Here is a 25,992-nt window from a genome sequence, read left to right on the forward strand (position 1 = left end):
CCCATACAACATTAAGTATTGAAAGATATTATATAAATGTTCAGGATAGACTTATAATTCACTACCTTTGTTAATTAAATTAGACATGTATGGTATGGACTTTTTTGGGTGCACTAATCCGTGCTTTTAGATTATTAGAAGCTAAAATCAAATTTGACCTCATTTTCATAAAACACAAAACCCTTTCATTTCTTTTATCTCATCTTAATCGCAATGGTGAACCTTTTGAGGAAATGCAGCAGCAAAATGTATCTACCAAATACATGGGGGCAAGGAAAGCATCAACCCATGACAACATTTTCATTATTTTTTCTCTCGTCTAATTTATGATTCAAAATGTTCAAAATTGAGAAAATATAATGTATGCTGCTTGGGCTGTAAAAGCATGCTTACTGCAGCAAGTATTTCTCAACTACTGTCCTGCCAAACTTCTCTTGAATGTCTTTCGGAGTTTCAATCTGAAAAAATGGAAATTGTAAAAGATGACAGCAGTCCAGTCATTGTGATATTTAGGATGCAAAAGAAAGGGAATATTCATCATGTTGGTGATGGGGCTACTTACTGCATTGAGGGCTTTAAAAAGAGCCTTGACTGTGTTGTGAGGATTCCTTGAGCCAACAACCTAAGAAGAAGAAGAGGGTTGAGGTTAACTATAAAATGGCCAAATTTCAAACACTTTTGTAAAGAACCTGATTCAGGTAGAATTCTGTTACCTTTGATTTGACATTCTTGAAGCCAGCTAAATTTAAAATGATTTCGACAGTTTTTCCAGCTTTCATACCAGTTGTAGTTGGTGCAGGCCAGAGATACACCTATCAAAAAAGCATGCAAATTCAAACACGGTGAATGCAAAGAACCTTCGAGCAGCAACAAAAGTGGAGAATTAACTCGCTGAGAATGTGATAAAAAAACAACTAAAGATAGTAATGCACCTTAGTCTTCTTATATGCTGTTTGAACTGCATGGGCAATTGTATGCTCCTCATGCCGTTCAATATAGTGGAGATTCTGGAAGCATTTCTCATATGCCTGTTCGTTGACCACCCGGTCAGTAAATTTCACACATCAATTCATCAAGCTTGTGACAGAAAAATGATTAATGATAGGAAAGAACGTGCTCATGAGGGACAATACTGATGGTGTTAGACACCTCTCAATCCAGTTGGTTTTATGTACCTCAAATCATAGAATCATACCAGGAAAGTAGCCCATTAAAAACCAATTGTAACAAAAATGAAGAAACTGAACTTTACCAAAACTACACCCAAAAAAAAAGGAATTCGACAGAAGCATGTGAATATCAGATTCGAAATCCATCCAAATCAGATTAGCTAGTCAAACTAAGTACAACATATGAAACCCAGCCAAAACAAAACTTCAGATTATAAAAGTTCCAGAGGCAAAAATCTACTTATTAATTTAGAATTGCACATGTCCATTGTATAAAAAATCTAGACGATAGGTACAGATAAACCTATCTCAAAAATCCAAAAATTGAAAATTGTCACATCAGGAGTAAAGTGTCAAAAGTGCATATGTTTTCCCTTCATTTCTGATAATGCCCCTAACTCATACATGAAGGGAATATCCTAATGCTCAAGGCATGTCAAATACTATATCAAGAAATGTCCAAAGAAAAACTGGATACCAATCCATTATATTTTAAAACATGTCCCGAAAGATATCAATTTTCCAGTCCACCCATAGAAGTTAAATAACTGATTCACCTACCAATAATCTATCTAGTGCATTAATCAACAATAAAGAAATAAAATCACTAACATGTTACCTTTTGGAGGGCAATAGGGACTGCTGCGCCTTTGGCTTTTGCATAGCCAACAACACCGTGATAGTTTCCACAAGCTAACAAAGCAGTGTACTTGATCACTTGCCCTCCCTGGATCATATCAAATTCAAAATGAATTATATAGAAATCACTCTAATAACAAAACAAACTTAGATGGCATGACATTACCTTAGTTACTTTACAAGTTCGATTTACATCTATCAACCTCACATCAAAACCCTGCCATATTCAATAAAAATTGAATTAATTACCTATAACATAAAACTGTTGAAAACAAAAACGAGTTACAAAGAGACAAAAGCATCAGCACACAAGTGAAGCTTGAAGAGAAGCAAAGAAGAAACCAGAAATAGTACAGGACCATAAGAAGTGCACACCACGTTTATAGAAGAAATGAAGCCAGAGAACAGAAGTAGTACTTTTGAAGTGGTTGAATTATGTACTATTGCCCCCTTGAAAAGACATCTTATGTCAAATACAAAAGAAAGAACCCCAACAAACTATCAATCTAATCATCCCAAACAGATGTCACGGAATGAGACACATTGGAGTCATGCATTAGAAACTCAATGTGAATAAATTCAAATAATCCATCAAAAACTTAAAACCGCATCAGCGAAGAATTTCACGTAGAAATAACAAATCTGGGCAAAACATGGAGTAAACCACATTCCTTAATAGTGCAATGAACTCAGAAGCAGCACAGAAGCAAACTGTGCTTGTATATCATTACCTTGCTATTTATCTTAGGATGTTCTTTTACGTATGTTGTATTCCTACCCTTTTAAGATGAGACTGTTTCTTCAATAGCAGTAATGCAGATTCGCAGAGAGAGAACTCATTCCTTTAATAATACAATCAGCTCAGAAGCAGCACAGAAGCAAACTGTATATCATTAGCTCGCTATTTATCATAGGATGTTCTGTCATGTATGTTGTATTCCTACCCTTTTAAGATGACACTGTTTCTTCAATTTAAGCAGTAATCCAGCTTACACAGAGAGAGCACCCATTGTCTAGTGCAAAGAGAAAAGTAATTAGACTTAGAAATGCAATTTGCTCAAATCCAAGTCTTAGGGCCATTTTATGCAAATATAAACACATGATTGTTTCCCTTTTCCTCCTCCAAGAAGTGGAAACCGTTTTGGTTAGACCATAACTCAGTAATGATCCTTTTAGAATTGAATTGCATCTATTGCCCCAATCCACCTGCGGTAGTTTGTACTTCCACCAGAGTAATTACGTTGCCAACCCACAGAAAAGAAATCTATATTGGTATATATTTTATTACTATCAGCAAAACTGCGTTGACAGCAAGCAAATATGGACCTTGATCTTTATAAATTCCTTAATAGGCTAACACCAATGACACACATGACAATCATCCTAATTACTTTGACAAAAAGGTTCATCTTACAAATTGATGGTCAAAAGCACACATTATAGCGGTCAATCAAGATTCAAGCAGAAAACAATTTTTGTTTGACTGCCTATTGGATTTTCAAACTTAAAAGACAAGAAAGCAAGCTGCAAAGTTGTACCACATTCAAAATGTCCATGATACAAAATTCAGGCTTATCATCACAGAGCCACAATACACAATTACATGTTTCCCCAGAATCCATATTCTCAGTAAAAACTGCAACCAGAATTAGAGTATAAGCTTCTCCACTCAAAAAAAAAAATATATATATATATATATATCATTGCTAACCCAACCCTAAAAGAAAATTAACAAAACCTACTGCTTGTTTATTAGATTCTGCCAAAGTGACTGCTTAGTCCAAATTTTATAAATCAATAATGCAATAAAAGGAAAGCATTTTTGTACCTCTAGGCAAAGGAATAGGCTATATCTTTTTTTGACTATGAATTTATAAACAAATTACCTCAGGTACTACATACTCAAGTTCAACTATAGCTATTTACAAGGTAGCTTAACAGTAAGCTCAAACATGAAGCAAATGCATTGTGACCTTAAAAATTAAAACTTCAAAAGGGTAGATAACTTCACCACAGAGCCATCAGAGAACACTGAACAAGTATGCTAACACCCATACAGCATATATCACGTTGCAGAGTCTTTTATATGGACATCTCATATTTTTAACATGATGTCAACATTATTTTTTCTATTCAACACCTGAATAAATAATGAACTTGCGCACTCATATATATCATCAGAGAATATGAAGAAAACTAAAACTTCAGCTTAAGAAATTTCCTAGAATTTTTTCAATGCAACCTATTTCATACTTGCAAGGAAATGATAAAAGGGGGAGAAACATCAGAAAGACAAACTCCAATCAACAGCTTGCTAACTAGAGGCATGAATATAAATGAAATGTATTTAGGAAAAAGAAGAATAACATAAGCTTAGCCTTTTCCTCCTCTAGTTTTAAATTACTATTTGAAAAAAAAAAAACTGATGCTTTGGAAGCAATCACGTAGGGTCTTGCATGCACTTACCTTTCTGTAAAGAGGTTTTCTTTTCTTTTCAATCAAAGCATTTCTTTCCTCAGCAAGATCTCTGATCTCCTCCTCCAGAAGCTTTCCCTTCTTCCCGAAGGTATGATCCAAGTCTGCCAGCTTCTCTTCAAGTTTCTTGTCAATAGCATTGAGCTTCTCTAACAGTATGTTATCCTTCTCTTTCATGTCATCAAATTCTTCATCATCATCGTCATCAGCAGCAGCTCCTCGTACCATTTGCTCTTCCTCTTCTTGTCCAGCATTTTCCACAAGATCATCAGATTGACCAACTTGTTCAAGCTGAATAACTCCATAATTGGAAGGATTGTTGGGATCATAGGCTTCCTTCCATTCAATCAGCCTCATTGCCCTATTTAATTTTTGCTGAAGAATGAATTTCTCCTTGCCTTCTGCTACCTTAAGTCGATTCATCAACTCACCAATGACCCTGTATTCAGGGCGAAGCCGAAAATGCTTTTCCTCAAACTTGTCAATTTTTCTCATACATTTGAAAGCTTCATCAAGTGTCTCTGTCCAGTGTGTTCAGGTAATAAGTCATGGCTAGACCAAAAAATGATAGTTATACCAAATTTTTAATGTATTATGTTGTTATGTTATGCCTTATCACTGAGTAAACATAAGTATCTTTCTTTCAGACTTCATCAGATTCACTGAATATATTTACTTCATGAAACTTGCAAACAAGTCCAAGTTCATTTAAAATTTTACCAAATCAAACTTGAATATTATTTTGAGCTTGACAGATGAGTCAAGCTTCATTTACAAAGAAAAAAAATGAGCTCGAACACTTTGGTATCAGTTCAACTCATTCATGACCCTTATAAAGCAATTTTTTTAACTTTTTCACAATACTTAAGAGAGCATAGTCAATCATGCAACTTATCATTTCAAAAGAATCACCGAATCAATCAACGTAATCAATACAAATGATCAAATTGTCTTCTTCTTGATAAGATTTGGAAAAGAAGAAAATAGTTGGCATTGTCCCTATTTTCCCATGAAAATAATGTTTAAATCTTCATTTTCACTCTTTATCTAAGCAACGTGATAAACAATCCCAACTCTCCTACTCAAAAATACGAGCCTAAAGCCATAAACTTTAAATGTATAATATGCTTAAATACACCTACGTTGTATTGTATATTACATCATGCTGCTTATAGTGAAAGAAAACAAAAAGAAAAAGAAAATTTCTTTTTTTTTTCTTTTTACCGGCCTCAGTGAAGTCCTTTAGCAACTCCTCATGCCTCTTATGCTTCTTCTCAAACTCCTCAATCCTCTTCTGAACTGCCTCAGGCCCAAACCTCTCATCATCTTCATCTTCATCGCTATCCGAATCTGTAGGCTCCTCGTACCTGTCTAAATTCCCAGTATCCTTCAATTTCTCCTTCTCAAGCTTCTCTATCAACGGCATTACACCCATGTAATCTTCTTGATCCTCTTCATCAATATCCTTTGTATCCAAACCTTTTCTCGTCCTGTCCTCTTTTTCTCTCCGCTTCTCACGCTCTACTTCAGCAAGAAGATCCCGAACTTCTGTGGAGGAGGCTGTGGAGAAATGGGCTCCTTTCGAAGAAAATGAGGATTTTGGTGTTTGCTTAGCGGGAAAATGTGGGAAAGTTGAGATTTTCCGGTAAAATGAGGGTAGGGTTTTGGACCTGCTTTGAAGGGTTTGGCTGAGGAACCTAGAGCACAAAGATGCTTGGGATCTTGTTGACATTTTTTTTGCTATTGGCTTATCATCTGAGATATGAAGAATCAAAGTTCATTGAAGACAACAAAAAAATTAGAAAAGAAAATTGGAGATTTTCCGAACAGAGGTTTAGGGTTTTAACACTGAAGCAGGTTTGTTAAAGAAATGGTGACAATTTTACATTTAAAAAAAAAACAAATATCACAAATTATAAAGAAATTATGTTTGGGCTTCAGTCCATGGTTATTGGGCTTTGTTTTATTGGTTTTTAATTAAATTATTTCAATTTTTTTTATTTGAATGATTGGTGAACGAACGGTGATATACGGAGGGAGTAAAATAATATAGAAAAAAAAATATAATTTCATATAAGATACTATTCTGACAAATAATTTTCAAAATTAGATACTGAATATTAAAAAAAAATACTTAATGCTATTTAAATATGAGTATTTGACGAACAATAAATTTCTCATTCATAAATATTTCAAGTTTGAATGTGAAATATTCGAACTCTATGTAGTAAAATAATATAATCCGAATATTTGAAAAATTATGTTTATTGACATCCATAACAAAATGACATAAAAAAAATCATTGTCGGTTGAAAATTATAATAAAAAACTATGTAAAGATCAGCTTCAGTCCTGGTTTTAATAGCATCTAAACGGTGCGTTTTGATTGTCTCGTTTCTTTCGAGCTCATCCCTACATTGAGCTCAACTCCTTAACGAGCAGAAACTCTGTTTAGTTCCTTCTTGTCTGCTCAGTTTCAGTTCCAAAATCCTAGGAAACTACTTTGACAACTCTGGTGCAAAAACCCAATTTTTTCCTTAAAATATAAATCCACACGTTTAGTTATGATAAAATATTTCACCTCCCATAAAAAATTTCTCTTTCCCTTCCGTTTTCTGTCAAGATCCTCCACTTTCTCATCGACCAAACACCCGTCTCCCCATAAACCCTCCAAAATCCCACCACCCTTTTCTCCAAACACTCTTTCCAATCCAACAATCCCCTCATCGAAATCCCATCTTTACGCCTCACTTTTCTGCACTCTTATCCACTTATACTTAACCTGTGGAAGATTTTCCCAAGCCAAGGACACATTTTGTAACATGAGGAAACATGGTGTCATTCCCGTTTTGCCCCTGTGGAATCACCTTATTTACAGTTTCAATGCCTCTGGCTTGGTTTCTGAGGTAATGCTACTTTACTCTGAGATGATAGCTTGTGGGGTTTTGCCTAATGTTTTCACAATAAATGTTTTGGTTCATTCTTTAGCCAAAGTTGGTAATTTGAGCTTTGCCTTGGAATTGCTTAAAAATGTTGGTAACAACAACAATGTTGATACTGTTACTTACAATACTTTGATTTGGGGTTTTTGTGAGCAAGGTTTGGCTTATCAAGGTTTCGGCCTTTTGTCTGAAATGGTAAAAAAAGGTATAAATTTTGATACTTTTTCATGTAACATAGTTGTTAAGGGATTTTGTAGAATTGGGTTTGTTAAATATGGAGAGTGGGTTATGGATAATTTGGTGAATGGTGGGATTTTTAAGGATGTTATAGGGTTTAACATATTGATTGATGGGTATTGTAAGAGTGGAGATATGAATTATGCAGTGCAAATAATGGATAGGATGAGAAGAGAAGGTTTAGTGCCTGATATCATTAGTTATAATACTTTGATTGATGGATTTTGCAAAAAAGGTGATTTTGCTAAGGCTAAAGGTTTAATTGACGAGATTTTGGGTTCTCATAGGAAAAAGGATTTTATGATTTTGGATGAGAATGATCATCGAAGTGAGGGTGAGAACAGTGTGATATTGGAACCAGACCTTATTACACACACTACACTTATAAGTGCCTACTGTAAGCGAGAAGCGCTTGAGGAAGCACTTTCCTTGTATGAAGAAACAGTTGTAAATGGGTTTTTGCCTGATGTCGTCACTTATAGTTCAATTATGAATGGCCTTCGCAAGCATGGAAAGTTTGCTGAAGCAAAAGTGCTATTGATGGAGATGGAGAAGATGGGTGTGGATCCCAATCATGTCTCTTATTCTACTCTTGTGGATTCCTTCTTCAAAGCAGGGAATTCCATGGATGCTTTTGCCCTTCAAAGTCAAATGGTTGTTCGTGGAATTGCTTTTGATGTTGTTGTGTACACTACACTGATGGATGGGCTTTTTAAGGTTGGAAAGCCTAAAGAGGCTGAAAACACGTTTAGTACTCTTTTAAAGCACAAATTGGTGCCTAATTTGACGACCTATGCAGCATTGATTGATGGCCGCTGCAAGTCGGGAGACATAAATGGTGCAGAATCTGCATTGAAAGAAATGAAGGAAAAAAATGTTGTTCCTAATGTCGTGACTTATTCTTCTGTCATAAACAGCTATATCAGGAAAGGAATGCTTGATGAAGCTGTTAACATGATGAGGAAAATGGTGAGTGAAAATATATTGTCAAATGTTTTTATTTATGCTGCACTAATTGATGGATATTTCAAGGCAGGTAAAGAACTAGTTGCTCTTGATCTCTATAATGAAATGAAACTGGCAGGATTAGAGGAAAACAATTTTATACTTGATGCTTTTGTGAACAACTTGAAAAGAGCTGGAAGGATGGGGGAAGCTGAGGTTTTAGTTAAAGATATGATGTCCAAGGGCTTGTCACTTGACCATGTAAACTATACATCTCTGATGGATGGCTTTTTCAAAGAGGGAAAGGATTCAGCTGCTCTTATCTTGGCCCAGGAAATGACTGAGAAGAATATAACATTTGATGTTGTTGTGTACAACGTCTTAATTAATGGTCTTTTGAGGCTTGGAAAATATGAGGCACAATCTGTTTATGCTAGAATGAGAGAGTTGGATCTGGCTCCGGACCTCATTACATGCAATACCATGATTAATGCATACTGCAAAGAGGGTAAGTTTGAATATGCATTAAACCTCTGGGATGACATGAAGAGTTGTGGTTTAATGCCAAATTCCATAACTTGTAACATTCTGATCAGAGGTCTTTGTAGAGCTGGTGAAATTCAAAAAGCTCTAAATGTTTTGAATGAGATGCTGGTTTTAGGCTTTTCACCTACCACTGCTATTCACAAATTTCTGCTTGATGCATCCTCTAGGAATGGAAGGGCTGATGCCATTTTGTTAATGCATGAACGTCTTGTTTCCATGGGACTTAAACTTAATCAGGCAGTTTTCAACACTCTCATCACTGTCTTATGCAGACTAGGGATGACCAAGAAAGCCATTTCAGCTTTAAACGATATGACAGGAAGAGGGTTTTCAGCTGACACAATAACTTACAATGCACTTATAAATGGATATTGCAGAGGCAGTCATATAAAGAAGGCTTTTGCTACATATTCTCATATGTTAAGGGAAGGAGTTCCACCAAATGTTGTCACTTACAATCTGCTTCTGAGAGGTCTCTCAACTGCCGGTTTGATGAAAGAAGCAGATGAATTATTTAGCCAAATGAAAGAAAAAGGCTTGAACCCTAACGCTTCAACATATGATACATTGATATCTGGCCATGGTAAGATTGGAAACAAAAGGGAATCTGTAAAAGTTTATTGTGAAATGATTTCCAAAGGATTTGTTCCGAGAACTGGCACCTACAATTTGCTTATCAGTGGTTTTGCTAAAATAGGAAAAATGTCCCAAGCTAGAGAGCTTCTTAAGGAGATGCAATTGAGGGGAGCATTGCCTAATTCTTCAACTTATGACATACTGATCTCTGGTTGGTGTAACCTCTCTGACCAGCCAGAGCTGGACAGGGCATCAAAATTATCATGCCTAGCTGAGGTGAAAAAATTACTTCTGGAAGTGAAAGATAGACAGTTTTTACCATGTGAAAGTACTCTTTCCAATATCAGTTCTGCCTTTGCAAAACTAGGAAAGAAGTTAAATGCTCAGAAGGGACTATACATGAGAAAGAACATATAAGAAATAAGCTAAATACAAACAGGGGATTCCTTCAATTTGGATAGGCAACTTTCTTGATCTTCATTAGCTCTTCATTCAGAAACCTGGCTTCAGTTCTTTGTGCATGGTATGCTCTTACTGCTTTGCGTTTAGCATATGGATGTCATGTTGCTGCTCCCATCTCTGATAAGCTGTGATGCTGGCAATGAAAACTATTCTATGTTTCTATGACTTTGAATTATTCACATGTAGACTGTAAGAAAGGTTTAATAAGATGCATGCATTTTCTTTAGTTCTTTTTTTTTTTTTCTTAGGAATCTTTCCATTGACATTTTATTAGCAATTTGCAAGCACCATGCTAGGACTATCTCGATTAACCACTGACATGTTGGGCCTCTCTACAGTCATTACAGTGCATGGTGATATTCAAGGGTTTCATTTATGGACTTCTTATCAGCTGTTCTTAGTCCAACAGAGTGGGTATGTGAGTTTTGATATGTAAATTTAAGTTCTTTCTTTCTTTTATTGCCACATTATAGGCCTGTATTTTCTTCTATCTTTCCCTCTTTATGTCTTCTTATGATAAAGAATATGAAAAGTGGAGATAGCCATTGATTTCTACCTTTAACAGGTTTCTTGATTTTGAATCAGAAAAAATTTCCATTGTGTGAGAAGAGCAATGCATTCACTGTTGGATTCAGCTTCAGGCATATGGCTTTCAGAGGCAAGATTTTGCACATCATCTTTCAGTCAGTGCTGTCTGCTGGTAAAAAATTTCCATTGCAGGAGGAGATTGATGTATTCACTGTTGGATTCAGCTTTAGGCAAATGGTTTTCAGAGGCAAGATTCGTACTGTCTTTCATCATTTCATGATAGTGTACTGATAATACTTTGCAAAACTGCACCAAACCTTAGTAATCAGTATGCATTCAATTCGTGGCACCTATGTCTATCACATTTTGCTGGACAAGACCCAGGGCAATGTTTCTCCGCTAGTAATGAAGCTTCTCGGCTGCTTCAGAACTAATTCAGCATTCTGAGATTGTCAGTGTATGGGATAGTGTTCAAGACATTTCAATGTTTAAAACTTGATTTGGTATGAGCCAACTATAGAGGTGCTAAATGCATATCTTGATCACGGGAGAAGACTAGGGGGACATTGGACTCAAAAGCTTTTCAGTTGTATCCCTCTTTTCAACTTTCAGTAAAGAAAGGAAGGCTTCATAGCTTGGTCAGTGCACTTGTCTATTATAGTTGAACAAAACATATTGTTGGGCTGACAATCTGATGCTCTTGGTAATTCTGATGTATAACTTTTAATTGATGTTGTTTTACTAAATCATGGACGATTGAGCGTCCTGTCCTTGTGCTGTCTATATCCTTAAAAAGTGGATTTCATGCTGATGAAACATCTCCTATAACTAAAAGGTTGCATCTTCTCCTTTTCCTAGTATCCTCTTGAAGACTAAAAAGAGGTTTCAAGTCTGATAATGCTATGATTTTATTTATTTGTTGTCTTTTTGGTTTGAGCTAATTTGAAGCATCTTCACATTATTCTCGCACTCTCTGACGGATTCCTCTTTTAGTTATAGCTATCATTATGAATCTCTCAGTAATAACTGGGTAAATTTTATACAAACTTAATCGCTACAATGCAAAAAGAATTGTTATCTAAACAGTTCTTTGTAACTTAATCAGAACGGATTAGTAGTATCCATTGATTACCAAAAATCGTTTATTTGATAAAAAAATCCAAATTTGATATTACTCAATTCAAAAATTTAATTTTATAAATTAGAGTATGATATTACAAATGTATTATTTCAAAATGAACTCAATGTTGATAACCTACTTCTAAATTCAAACAAAAAATGATAATTGAATATGAAATAAAATATAAACCAAGAAATGACACATATATTACTTTGTTAAGTTTTACAACTTCATTGCTCAAGAGAAATCATATATATTACTATGTCAAATTATTACAAAATCACAACTTGAACTTCTTAGTTGAGGTGTTCAAGAGTGGATGGATTTCAAAGATTCAAGAATTTGAAATTCATTTTCCTCATTCAATGGTTTTTAAAATAGTTTTCATTTGGATATTAATACACACTCAAATCAACTGATATATAAACAATTTAGGATAGCAGATATCCTAAGCTTCAAAATCAAATTAAGTGGCACGTCATGCTAACAGAAAGATTAAGAAAAAGTCTAAAGGGATGTCTGTGTTCACCAATTTTATTTTATTTTTGGTACACTTTNTTTTCCTTTTTTCTTTTTGCAGGTCAAGATTAAAATAAAGAAAGATAAATAATAAAAAAACAACTAATTCTCTATTTGGGCAACATCTTTGAACTTTCCTATTTAGCAGATATACATATATATATATATACACACACACCTCTAACCACTTAGAAAATATATATCCCTGAGAATTTGGTAAGGCAATCACTAAAAAACACCTTGGCCTGCAGAGATAATGTAACTGTTCCAGCATTTATACCCTAATAAATACAAAAGCTCCACACATTCTCATCCACCTCTCTTTTTTCTTTTGTCTAGGTCTCTTTATTATATCTGCATCACATGCATGCATTCGGAAGTATAGATTCATGTCCTTGAACTTTTCAAAATTTTAGCAAATTTCTTCGTTTAAAACAATTTTTCTTGGAAATGTTTATCTAGTTGATTTGATCGATTGTTTGATTACTTTAAACAGGATGCAATTTCGTTGCTCGACATGGATTCGATGTTTTTGGTGTCAATTAGTCTACATACTTTGGATTGAAAAGCGGGGAGATACACAACCTCTCTCTCATAGTATGTCGTGGGGTTTGTAGGAAATGGCGAGCTTTGACCTCCAGTCGTCAATTTACTGAAAAACAAGTTAAACGTGCTTGTCCAACTTATTTTTGCAACTTTATGAGACGAGGAATGAGTTAGAATTCTATTTTCTTGATGAAAAGCTTTAGAAAAAGAAGATGAGGAAGAGAGTTTGCACTGTGTTTATGCACCAACTTTGGAATTATAATCCTCAGATTGTCCATTCTTGAGATGGATATTGCTTCTTTGCATAGCTTCTCTTCATCTTTCAAGTTTATGGTTGTTCATTTGCAACCCTCTCACGCAAGAAGTAGTATCCTTAAGGAAACCATATCCTGAGGGTTCGGTGATCGCAATCCTTTTCACTCACTGACCAAGGAATACAGGTTGATCTATTCACGACCAGGATTGGGCTATAGCGAATACTTCATACATAGTCTAGGGTCTCAATCTTGGAGAAGACTTGGCAAGTTTCGTTACGAAACATCTCCAATGCACCCTGTAATTTATGATAAATCTCTTTATTGGATCGCTGAATCCCCATGCTTTTTTAAAGACCCTTATATGACTTGTACAGACTGTATCATGGAATTCAACACGGACAGTGAAACATTCAAAGCGTTGCCACATCCAGGCGAGGAATGTTCCTCCGAGCAGTGCCAGCGACGTATGTGTCTCTCACAAATGGAAAGAAACGATCTATCACTCTGCTTTCTCTGTCCTAAAGTGATAGATGTTAGGGTATTGAAGGATCATGGAAAGTGGAGGTGGGATAAAATGTACAAGATCGACCTTGATTGGCATGTGAAGCGATATCCCTTTCTTAGCTTCCTCGATGTACCTTCACGTGATTATACTGGTTTCTTTATTGTAGGAATATCCAAAATAAGGAAGCACTACTAGTTTGGCAACATCAAAGAGTATTTAGATATAATCTACGAACAACAACCATTCGGGAAGTCCATAGAAGGCCCAAGTATTGCTATCACTCGTTGCTTATATTTAGTTATACTAAGAGCTTGATTTCCTTGAAGGAATTATATGCTGGCTACGGGCAAAGCAAGGAGATGGGATGTTAGAAGATGTACAGTTAGATGCTCTTTAATTACAAATTGATATTTATTTGTACCAAAATTTATGACAATTATTTGCCTAGTCAATTTTTTTTTAATTAAGATAATGATTAATTTGAAATTTCGATGGAATTTGTACCTTTTTAAAGTGATTTATGATTGAACAATTATTATTCATGCTTGGGAATTAAGGAATTTGATTCAATTTGGTGTACGGCTTTTGTGATAATCATCTGATTCAATATTAAAAAATATAATAAAATTTTTTTCATTACATTTTTAGCAATATCACTTAATATTTACAATTAAGTTTTGATAGTCATTCCACTGAAAAAGCAAGTTAACCCTAGAATTAAGCGAATTCCTCTAATTAAACATACTGCAAATACGTTTACTTTCATTCATGAGAAAAATAATTTCCTTATTAATTAATCCTCTGTGTAATTAAAAAGAAATCCACACAAATATAAAACTTAATCCTTTGTGAAAAAGAGTTCCACATATATGTTGAACCCTAAGTCATAAGAACAATAAAAAGGGAGGAAAATATAACTCCTTACTTTGTTCGGATGATAGGAAAATGTAAAGGAAAATTGAAGAAATTTCATCAAAATCCAAAAGAAAAAGATTAAAGCAGCATTTCTATACGTTTGCTTAATTTCTTTGAGTGGAAGAATACATTAACATCGGTCAAAAGGGACCTTCTAACTGCTTATAAAGCTATTATTTCATTTTGTTCTTAGCACAAATCGTCTGGCTCTTTTCCCCGACAAAGACCTAAAATCAAATCTTAGATGTGGGTGTAGGCCATTAAATTATTAATCATAAATGATTTGATTTGATTTTATTTGAATAACTCCGAATGTATTTGGGAGTTCATATGAACTCAATAGAATATTACTCATAGTGTATGCATGAATAATAATATTATTTAATCTCAATTATTTGAGAGTAATTAATTCGCATAAACTCATTCACAGTTGTTGCTCATTAATTATCCTTTTTCTTTTTCTTTGTACATGCTCACTATCTTTCTTTGTTTCACTTTTATCACAACTTATTCAACATATGAAGATAAATAAGAATTTGTGAAGGCATATTTTGTTTTGCAAAAAAAATTAATTTATTTAATTTTTAAAATTTCAACAGAGATATTCCTTTTTAAAACCTCACACACTTTTTTTTTTCTTCGAAAACAAAAATCACAATTAACTATTAATTGTCAAATCTAAGTTAATTATATTGCAAACAATTAACTGAATTAAATCTCAGTTAATTATTAAAAAAAAGTCTTAAAAAGATTTTCTCTTAAAGCGCACTATAAGGTTAGTAGGTTATCTTGCACCGATTTCACAAAACCTGAGAGATTTGCTTCTAATGGAGGCAGATTTATCAGGTGAATCTCAATGGCATGTTGGTGAGGATAATACTGTGAAGGAGACGGGGGTGGTAACGAAAAGAAGTTGTCCCGTTTTAGATAGCATTGTGGCTTCGAAGCCACCTTCTACGACAGGCGGTACTGATGAGATTTCAACACAGCAGTATGCAGCAAAAACGTCTAATCGTGGGATACTTTTGCATGGTGATAAGGGTAGATAGAAGTCTAGATGTTGAGGATTTCGAGGAAGAAGGTGAGATAGTGGAGGAATCAGACTCGGATCATGACATTAATGAAACAGTTTTGGGAGGGCCTCATATAAGGCTAACCAAAGAGGAGAAAAGGCGAATCAGGAGGCTGTGGAGGAACACTCTTATTGTTAAGTTGTTAGGAAGAGAGATCAGTTACACTTATTTGTGTAATAGAGTGAAGCAATTATGGTCTTTGGTTGGGGATTTTTAAGCAATTGACTTAGAAAATGGATTTTGTTGCTTCAAGTTTAGCAATAAATCAGATTATAATTATGTTCTGTCTGAGGGCCCTTGGATTATTGCGGATCACTATCTTACAATTAGGAGATGGTCACCAGACTTTTGTTCAGAGGATGCATCTATTGACTCAGTGTCTGCCTGGATTAGATTATCAGGAAGGTTAGGGAAGACTTTGCGAATCGATTGAAACACTTCTTCCGCAACGAGAGGGAAATTTGCCAGAATCTGTGTGGAGATTGACTTGTCTAAGCCATTGATATTGAAAATTTTTATTGAAGGCAGATGGCAAAGGATAGAGTATCAAGGCCTCAGACTCCTATGTTTCCATTGTGGTGAGTTTGGCCACAATGTTGAGAATTGTCCTGTGAAGAAAAAGGAGGCCGAAGGTTTCACAGAAGATGAAGCTCTGAATCTGTCTAAACTAGATAAGATCCTGGAGAAGGATTATGAATCTTCAAAATATGGTCCTTGGATGCATGCTAAGAAAAGCTACAGGAGGAGTGTTGCAAGCAGAATGGATGGAGGACAAAAGAGCAAATTTAAGACAGATAATCATGAGAGGTCCTATAAATGTGCCCCATGCTCAGGATCACGGTTCTTTGTTTTGGAAGAAGACAATAATGATCAAGATGATGTAGAGATAGTACCAAATACAATGGAGCAAAAGTCATTTGCGCCAATTGTTCCAAATACTAAGAATACTGTCATGGGTGTAAAGGAGAGGACAAACTTGAAAAAGTCTGTGCAAGACTCACCTCAAATTTCTAATGGGGAACCTATTTCTTCCAGGTCAAAGGGTAAAGCTGTTGTTTCTGGGTAGGTAAAAATTGCATCATTAGAGCAAAATTTGAGCCACACTAAGAGTTCGAAGAATAAAACAAAAGAGACAAATGTAGTGATTGTTATTGGGCAGAGTAAAACATGTAACTTAAGTGCTGAAGCAGTAGCTATGGCACTTACAAATGAGCAACAGAAAGCAGCTAAAGAATCTGATAATGTCATTATCTCTCCACTTTCACATGAGAAAGACAATGATAGCCTGGGAGTAGGAGTAAATGGCGTGGCCAGAGAAAAAGATATAACCATGAGGGACTAATCTGAAGATATTGGTAGTAGCCCAGTGGTCGATATGGAGTTTGAGGATGGTGAGGGAGATATCATGCGAATTTAATTCTATAGCTTTACGCTATATGCAGCTTAGTATGATTATCTGTTTACTTTATTTATTTGTGATTAATATACGTAGTTAGAATGTGAGAGGGACAGCCTCACTGCCAAGTGTTAGAAATGCGAAGAATATGATTCGATTACATAATATTCACTTAATGATTATTTTGGAACCTAAGATATCTGATGGTAAAGCTGATAATGTTTGCCATCAAATTCGTTTTCCAAATTATTTTAGGGTGGAATGAGATGGGTTTAAAGGAGGTACTTGATTATAATGGGATGCAACTATGTTGGAGATTGATATCCTTGCTTATTCCTCTCAATTAATTCATGCTTTAATCACTACTGCTGAAGGTAATTGGCTTCTCACAATCGTGTATGGCAGTCCAATTGTAGAAGAAAAAGGTAGACTATGGCAATCGCTAAATATGGCAAGCAACTTGCATGAGTTCCCTTAGATAGTGTTAAGAGACTTTAATCAAGTGATGTCGACTGATGAAAAATTAGGGAAGCGAGGGGTGATATATTCACAGTGTAATATGATGATTGACTGTTTTAATTATTGTAACATATTTGATTTAAGCGCTGCTGGTTCGAAATATACATGGTGGATTAAACGAGATGGCCAAGAGTTTATCAGAGAAAGACTAGATGGAGCAGTAGTTAATGAAGCCTGGTGTGATATTTTTCCCTACACTCAAGTTGTTAATTTGCCTCGAATTCACTCAAACCATCATCCTCTATTGGTTAAACGTAGCAACATCTCACCAGATAGACAAGCGTCGAAGAATTTTAGGTTTGAAAATGCTTGGCTGTCTCATCCTTCTTTTGCTGATTTTATCAAGCAGAATTGATTTTTTTATGGTAGCAACCTCACATCAACTCTAAATTCTCTCGCATCTTTACTAACAAAATGGCGGTCTAAAATATTTGGAGATATTTTCAAGAGGAAACGACGCTTGCTTGCTCAAACTGAGGGACTACAGAAAAAACTTGAACAAGGGATGAATGACTCTCTAAAATTTGGAGTTTGAATTAACTGAATAATATAATTTAGCTCTTTATCAAAAAGAATTATTGATGCAGCAGAAAGCAAAATTTGAGTGGTTGAAATATGGGGATGCCAATTCCAAATTTTACCATGCTGTAATCAAAGGCACACAACATAAGAAAAAAAATTTTAGCCTTAAAAAGATGGAACTTGGTGTTTTAACCAATCAGAATTATGCCATATGATGTTATGGTTTTATAAAAACCTGTACACTAATGATGGTGTTGGTGGCAGACTACCATTGTGCCCAAATTGGAGACTAGATGCTACGGCTTTGACTGACATTACAAAGTCGATTACTGCAGGTGAGGTGAAAAATGCGGTTTTTGGTATAAACCCATAGAAAAGTCCTGGTCATGATGGGTTTCCCACAGGTTTCTATCAAAAAAATTGGATTAATGTTCGTGTAGATATTGTTAGATTTGTACAGCAAACATATCAAAGTTCCAATAGAATTGAACCACACATTGATTTCTCTTATTCCTAAGTTAAATATGCCAGAAATGATATCGCAATTTGGCCCTATAAGTCTTTGCACAGTGCCTCTGAAGATTGTTAGTAAGCTACTTGTTGACAGATTAAGGCTTCATCTCAGTGGGATTATTGGAGAACATTAATGTAGTTTTATACTTGGTAGACATGCTACGGGTAATATAATTATAGTACAAGAAGCTCTAAATACGATGAGGAGAATGAAGAGAAAGAAGGGAGTCTTGGCCATAAAAATAGATTTAGAAAAGCCTATGACAGGCTTAAATGGGATTTTTTGCAGCAAGTTTTAGAAGAGATTAGCCCACCTTCATAGTGGATAAATTTAATTATGTTCATTAAGGTCTACAACTTTCTCCATTATTTGGAATGGTGCTCAAATGGATAGTTTTTCACCTTCTAGAGGAATCAAGTAGGGTGATCCTCTATCACCTTATTTATTTGTCCTATGTCTTGAGAAGCTCTCCCATTTAATTAAGTACTCAGTGAAGCAGGGCAAATGGACACCACTTTATTTCACAAGAAGTGGTCCATTACTTTTTCATATTTGTTTTGTAGATGACTTGATGCTATTTGGAGTGGCTACTACACGTCAAGTGAAGGCTATGATGAAAATCATAAATTGATTTTGTCGAGCTTCAGATTAAAAGGTTAGTCTACCAAAATCAAAACTATTTGTGTCTTCGAATGTTCTTATAGAAAGAGCAAGATCCTTAAGTACCATTGCGAAAATCCCTTTGACAAATAACTTGGGTAAGTACCTTGGCACTCCAATGTTACATGGCAGAATTCTGAAGTCAACTTATGCAAATTTGATTAACAAGATCAAGCCAAGATTGACCAAATGGAGTAACAAAAAATTGTCAATCGCTGGTCATATAGCTTTAGTTTAATTTATTACAAGTTATATGGCCATATATTGATGCAGAAAACCTTTCTTCCAAAAAGTGTTACAGGAAATTGATAGATTAAACAAGAATTTTATATAGGGTCGGTGCAAATGTGTCATAACCTAAATCTCGAGCCATGACTAGCTCATGGGCCCAATAAGGATAGCCACTAAACCCAAACAAACCTCTCTGTGTGAACCTATTCATCAATCCATCTATCATACATCATTATTTAAGAACCACAATTCATAATTCTCAATCATGGTTTTCTCAATAATATAACATGACAAGCAAGTATATATACATATATTTATATCATCCCAAAATAATGTTATCTATTACCAACTCGTGGCGGCATCATCAATCAAACTAGACATATAGTGTTTACAAAATAAATCTCTCAATTTACATCAAAACATCTATATACACATGTAAAAGATTCGCTGTATAGGTACTACTACTGAATGCCATGGTAAATCTACCGAAAGGTTAGTATGAGTAAACATCTCAATCTAAGTTCCAACTATCTCTAAATCTGAAACCAAAACATGATGTTACAACATCATACATTCATTTAAATTTGTTGAGAAGTGTCATTCCTTTCAACTATTTGTATCATTTTCTAGAGTTTTACCTTTTGCGAATTCAATAAAAATAAGTCTTTCACGAACAATCTTGCCATTAATTGTTTTCAATGCTTTTTGTGCCTTAACCTCAGTTTCAAAGCCATTTAAGCCTTCGTGTTTTTGGGCCTCTTATTAGCTTAGCTTATTTAACAACACCAATTGATGAAAATAAAGTTTTAAGATCTTGATTGGCTGTGAAAAATGACAACTTGCTAATGAAAAGTTGGGAACCCAATATCTTTACCATCTGAGGAATAAATGAAGTGTAGCCAGACAAGGACACTGATATAGCACTGTTATATCAATGCTATGTATTTAAAGTTTTATTTTTTATAATGCTACATCAGTGGTATGTCAATTTTATGTATTTAAAGCTTTATTTTTGGTAATGCTATATCAATGTTATGTATTTAAAATTTTTTTTTTCATATCTGGTAATAAATTGTTTAGTTATTTATGAATTTTGAAATAGGAACTAGTTACGGAGGAAAATATTAAAGCTAAACTGACATTTTGTGACACATGAGAAGTAATTGCAACCATTTGTACCACATAAGAAGTAATAATAAATTTCAACCATTTGTACCACATGAAAAGTAATAATAACTTTCGTATACGATTTTTTTAGTATCTTTTTGCTTAAAGTCTAAATCTTAAAGATTAAAATTATAAAAAATGGTTTATAATGTTTAAAAAACTAAAAAAATGAGTTTTTAGTAATTGTACACATATCGTGCGAAAAATGTTCAATATTTCATCAAAATGATAAAATCTATCGATTGTTATTATTTTTTCATTAATATCGATATTGTAAATTATGTTTAAAACAACTGAATTAACTAGTACCATCCTCAATTAATGATATTAGAAATAAAAAAAAAGAAATTAGTTCAAATACTAAAAAAAAAACTTGATAAGGTCAATCAACTTGTTTATCTCTCATAGCATGCTTGGTTGGAAAATATAATAATTAATCCCTTATTCAAATCACCAACCAAAGATTACATTTGGTTGGATATAATAATCATTCAAAAGAATGACCATTCTAAGAAAACGCTAAATAACTAATACCGAGCCATTGGCTATTTCTAAAGGTTAGAAATAAAATTATAAATTAATTGGATAAAAATGTTTCTTAAAAATATAAAAAATTACTCTCCTAGATAATACCTAATTTCACTGTCACACCAACTATAAGTGAGTTTCTCCTTCTTCAAGGTTCTTATCTCTTTAAAACCATCCAATTCCCTTAATTCACCATCGATTGGCTCATATACATTGAGTTGTTCATTATCTTTCTCTATTCTAATTTGGATTTTTTTTATACAATAATGTTGGGTTAATCAAAAAAAGAAAAAGGTTTTTAATTTATAAAGGAATTCGATTCAATCACAAAAGAATTCTTATTTGCTCCGTTCTACAATGTCATAGCAAAATAACTCATTCGCTTTTAAGATAATCTAGATAGTTGACACAAAATTCAACTCATTAATACAAGTCTTTTCAATTTATTATTCAAAGGATTGACAGCCCAACATAGTTGTAGACACCTAAAAAAATAATAAATAAATAAAAAATTAAATTATAATAAAATAAAATATAAAGTAAAATAACTAAATAAATAAATAAAAATAAATAAATAAATAAATAAATAAATAAAAGAGAGAGGGAATGGCTGGGCGATCCCTTCCCCAACCACCACGCATGATGGGGTTCTGGCCACCAACTCCCTGGTGCCAGAACCCCATTGCCGGGTTGTCCAAATTTTTGGACAACTCGACTTTTTTAAGGATCACCTGCAAAACCAAACGGAAGGGGAGAGATAAAAAAAATCTACTAGAAGCTACCTAGTCACAAGCAAAAAGAAAAACAAAAAAACCACAGATCAAAAGTCCTAAATCTACCAGCAGCAAGACCCTAGCCACAAAAAATATATATAAAAAAAAAGATAAGCCAAAACAACCAAATCAGTGTTTCAACAGAGGGTTCGGGTAGTGTGTGTGAAGGAGAGTGGATTGCGTGGGTAAGGTGTGAATCGGAAAGGACGCCGGCGGCAAGGGAAGGTTACCGACAAATAGAGGGCGGTAAAAAAGGGGGGAGGCCTCCAATCTGGGTTCCTAACCCGGACGGCATCAGCGACAGGAAGGCCAGATCCACATCGGCGAAGGGGAGAGGAACATCTGGGCCGCCGGTTAGAGAGAAGAAAAAGGGGTTAGTACGTCGACGTCGACGGCGAGGGAAGGCTTTTTAGAGAGAAGGCAGAGAGAGTGGCCGACTAGAGAGAGAAAAAGAAAATTGAAAATGAATAAAAAAGGCTAAAAAAGGGTTTTTATACCCAGGTCTAGGAGAGCAAACGGTGCCGTTTTAGTGGAGTGGCAGAAGTCAGAAGGTCCAGACCTAAACGACGTCGTTTTGAACGGCTCTACAGACACCAAACGGTGTGTTTTGAATCCTGCTTTGTGGACCTCAAGAAGCGAACCAGGTTGGGCTTCTGCGGGCTAGCGAGCTGGGCTGATTCGAGCCTAGAAAGGTATAACCCATCTTCTTTGGTTTGGACTTGTCCCAATTAATTTTGGGTTGGCCCATTCGGTTAAATAAATTACATTTTATTGTTATGATTTAAATTATATTAGGAAAAGTTATTTATATATATATCATGAATGCTTATTTTAATATTAAAAAAATCAAAAAATAATAATGATAGTAATAAAAAAAATAAAAAACAATAATAATGGTAAAAATGCATAGTTTAGAAGAATATATATATAAAATAAGTAAATAAATAGAAAAAAATTCATAATAGATTTAGTTTACCTCCTTTTAAAAAAAAATAAAAATAAAAATAATAAATAAATAAAAAATAAAAAATTAAAATATACACATAAATAATAACAATAACAATAATGAGTGAATAAAAAATATTTATATTATAAATATATTCAGAGGCTTGCAAATAATAAAATAATAATAATAATAAATATATATATATTTAAAATAATAATAATAATAAATAATATAAATGGAACAATTATTTGAGTATTACCACCTAAAAGGGGCAAAGAGTTGTCTTTCGGATGGGTCACTTAAGTGCGGAGTTCGAAATGGATTTTTACCGAAGCATCGAGATAAATCCGAATTCTATATTCCTATACCCATTAGTCCAAATAATTGTTGTTTAAAATAGTATATAAAAATGATAAATAATAATGATAAATAATAATAATAAATATATGAATAAGTCAATAAATTACCTGAAATTATTAAGCATGTTAGTATTACCAACCAACTAATTAATAAACACGGTCATGTAGATTTCATTATTTTATACTGTTATTGCATGCCACATTTATTTTGCAAATGGCGCGGGAATCTCGATGATGGGATTTCCTCGAGGAGCTTGTAGAGACGAGTTCTTCAGGGGATATCTCTAAGTGAGGAAAATTTCGAGACTTCACCAAAACGTTGGGATGGTCTTCGAATGATTTTTCAATAAAAGATTACCGACCCCATTATTTAAAATAAACAAGTCATGACATCATTTTACGCTTGCATCATGTGCATACGTAAAATCAAATAAAAACTCTCAGTCAGTCAATTTAATAAAAATTTAAGAGATTAAATTAAAAGTAGGTTATATTAAGATAACTTAAGATTAAATGGTACCGTTCGTGGAACGGGTGCCACGGAGGTGCTAACCCTTCTCCGTGTGTAACCGCACTCCCGAACCCATCTCTAAAAACGTAGGCCAGTTCTCGTTCTTTCGACGGACCTAAAATTAATTTAGGACTTCGTCTATTAGAATCGGGTTAATAGGTGACCAATCACACCTAGATAAAAAAGATTGGTGGCGACTCCTAAACCGATTTATTTTCGCCCGCGTCTGGCGGTCGGGTCCCCAGACCCGTACGTTACGACAATAGTTAGGACATCAAGCAAGGTAGGTAATTTTCCCTTCCAGTACTCTATTTCTTTTTATACTCAAAAACTTGGAAAAAGTTTGCTTGTTTGATTCTGTTTTGTGCATCTCATGACTTGTTATTGATTCTCTGTTTAACTTATTCTGTCCTTTTCCCTCTTTCAGTAAGATATTCATTTCTTTTCATATATATATATATAAACAAAACACTCATTATAAGGAAAAGGTTCTCAACATCCCTCTGCAAATCTCTTAACCCTTAAACAACTCGTTCTACATATTAAAGAAAATAAAAATTAAAATTAAGGAAAATAAATAATATTGTCATATTGTTTGCTAGAAAATGATACATATGCCCTTATAATGCTGCCAGCACTTATACCTCCTCTTGCAGAAACCCAAACTTAATTCAATAAAACAACCTTGACCAAGGAAGCATTCATCAACCATATACAAGCTCATTGTCACCCAATAATCGCCATTACGAATTATAAATCTTATCTTAAATTTGAAAAAGCCCTCAATGCAAACTCATTAATTGGCATTGGCCACTAGAGACTCATCATTCATTGCCAATTTGCTTTATAGGAATTAATCAGGTGTCCTCTAGGTTATAATCTAGTATTTATAATCTACTAGTTTGCTTTATAGAAAGTAATCAGATGACCTTTATTCAATAGTATTGAATTTAGAAGATTAAAAAAAATATGGTTTTCATAAAATTAAAAATAATTTTTCAAAAATTAATTTCTTTGTTCTTTCCCAATGTGGCATTTTCAGGTTAGCCATATGTACATTTATTATCCAACACGAAATATTATGTCATCATTTTTGTTGTTCTATATTCTTGTCATCATTTTTTATCCAACACAAATGATATGTCATCAAATTAGAGTGGCAAATTCAATGTAATTGAAGTATATTAGTATACTGATAAAACTCAATATTGAGCCATAGTATAGTTATAAATTTAGCCTTATTTAAATGATTGAATGATTCTTGAATCTTGATATTACTTAGTTAAAATATTGATCACATGATGAAGATTTTTAGTTAACAATATAATTAAGAATCATTGAGTATTTTATATTGCAATGTGTTGATTATTATTGTTATGGACTTTGTGGTTTTGCTTTTGAATAAATATTTATTAACTAGGCCTAATAAATATTTATTGTATGTTTATCTTTGTTGCTCTCTTCATAACAATACAAATCATGAATATGAATATCTAATTTTTGCAGTTATGGTTTGTTTGGGTTTACGTAAAAATTTAAATAGGAGAAAAAAGATTGTAGCTACATTGATAGTGTTCTTGGAGATGTATATTGTTGTTATTTAGTTTTGGCTTATGTTGACATTCATTTGTGTTTTACAAAATTGTGGGCAAAGAATGAGATTTTATAACTTATATATTTTTTTTTTTGCAAATCAAGAGTATGTGATGCAACTTGTGCATGATAATGATTTTTCATATATTTCACAAGCTAGAATGAATACGCGTACCTTTTTTAAACTATGTGAGATACTAGAAAATATTGAAGGGTTGAAGTTAATGAGGAACATACTTGTAAATGAGCATGTAGCGATATTTTTATATATTATTGCTCATCATCTTAAAAGTCTAGTTATTAAACAAAATTTTAGAAGGTTAAGTGAGACAATTAGTCGACACTTTCATAAGGTGTTAAATGCAGTGATAAAGTTGTAAGATCATTTGCTTAAAAAACTTGAGCTCATTCCAACAAACTCTATGGACAATAGGTGGAAGTGGTTTAAGGTAGATTAATCATCTTATTGATTTTGTAGCTATACATACAAGACAACAATAGGTTTTTCTGATAAAAGTTAATTCCATTTTAATTTTAGAATTGTTTAGATGCTTTAGATGGGACAGATATAAAGGTTGAGGTGCTAAGTGCAAATAAACCTAGATATTGAACTCATAAGTGTGACATTGCAACAAATATGTTAAGTGTACATACATCTAACATGCAATTTACCTATGTTTTTCTTGGCTGAGAAAGATCAATAGTTGATGGTAGAGTTTTTTGAGATGCAATTACTAAGAGACATGGACTTAAAATGTCTCATGGTAAGTTTTTCTAAGATAATAGGAAGCTTAAGGTTTTTCACTATAAAATTATATC

The 25,992-nt window shown here is 33.9% G+C and overlaps 2 protein-coding genes across 3 annotated transcripts; one reads left to right on the forward strand and one right to left on the reverse strand.

The window, feature by feature from the left end:
- Nucleotides 252-6,154, reverse strand: LOC18599643. Its single transcript, XM_018122361.1, has 8 exons — nt 5,508-6,154; nt 4,275-4,804; nt 1,975-2,025; nt 1,789-1,896; nt 933-1,028; nt 714-812; nt 563-622; nt 252-458 (listed from the first exon to the last, which is right to left on the reverse strand). Exons 1-8 carry the CDS (start codon nt 6,013-6,015, stop codon nt 390-392), a joined length of 1,521 nt encoding a protein of 506 aa, XP_017977850.1. The 5' UTR covers nt 6,016-6,154; the 3' UTR covers nt 252-389.
- LOC18599644 (pentatricopeptide repeat-containing protein At5g14770, mitochondrial) lies at nt 6,657-11,434 on the forward strand. 2 transcript variants are annotated; one of them, XM_018122302.1, is made up of 3 exons: nt 6,657-10,052; nt 10,330-10,405; nt 10,577-11,434. In XM_018122302.1, the coding sequence occupies exon 1, from the start codon at nt 6,848-6,850 to the stop codon at nt 9,944-9,946; it is 3,099 nt and encodes a 1,032-aa protein (XP_017977791.1). In that variant the 5' UTR covers nt 6,657-6,847; the 3' UTR covers nt 9,947-10,052; nt 10,330-10,405; nt 10,577-11,434. The 2 variants fall into 2 exon arrangements, with proteins under 2 accessions (XP_017977791.1, XP_007029759.2); XM_007029697.2 differs by having other exon boundaries at nt 6,657-10,405.

The sequence above is a fragment of the Theobroma cacao genome, chromosome 5 (genome assembly GCF_000208745.1).
Source record: "Theobroma cacao cultivar B97-61/B2 chromosome 5, Criollo_cocoa_genome_V2, whole genome shotgun sequence".
Classification (NCBI taxonomy): Eukaryota; Viridiplantae; Streptophyta; class Magnoliopsida; order Malvales; family Malvaceae; genus Theobroma; species Theobroma cacao.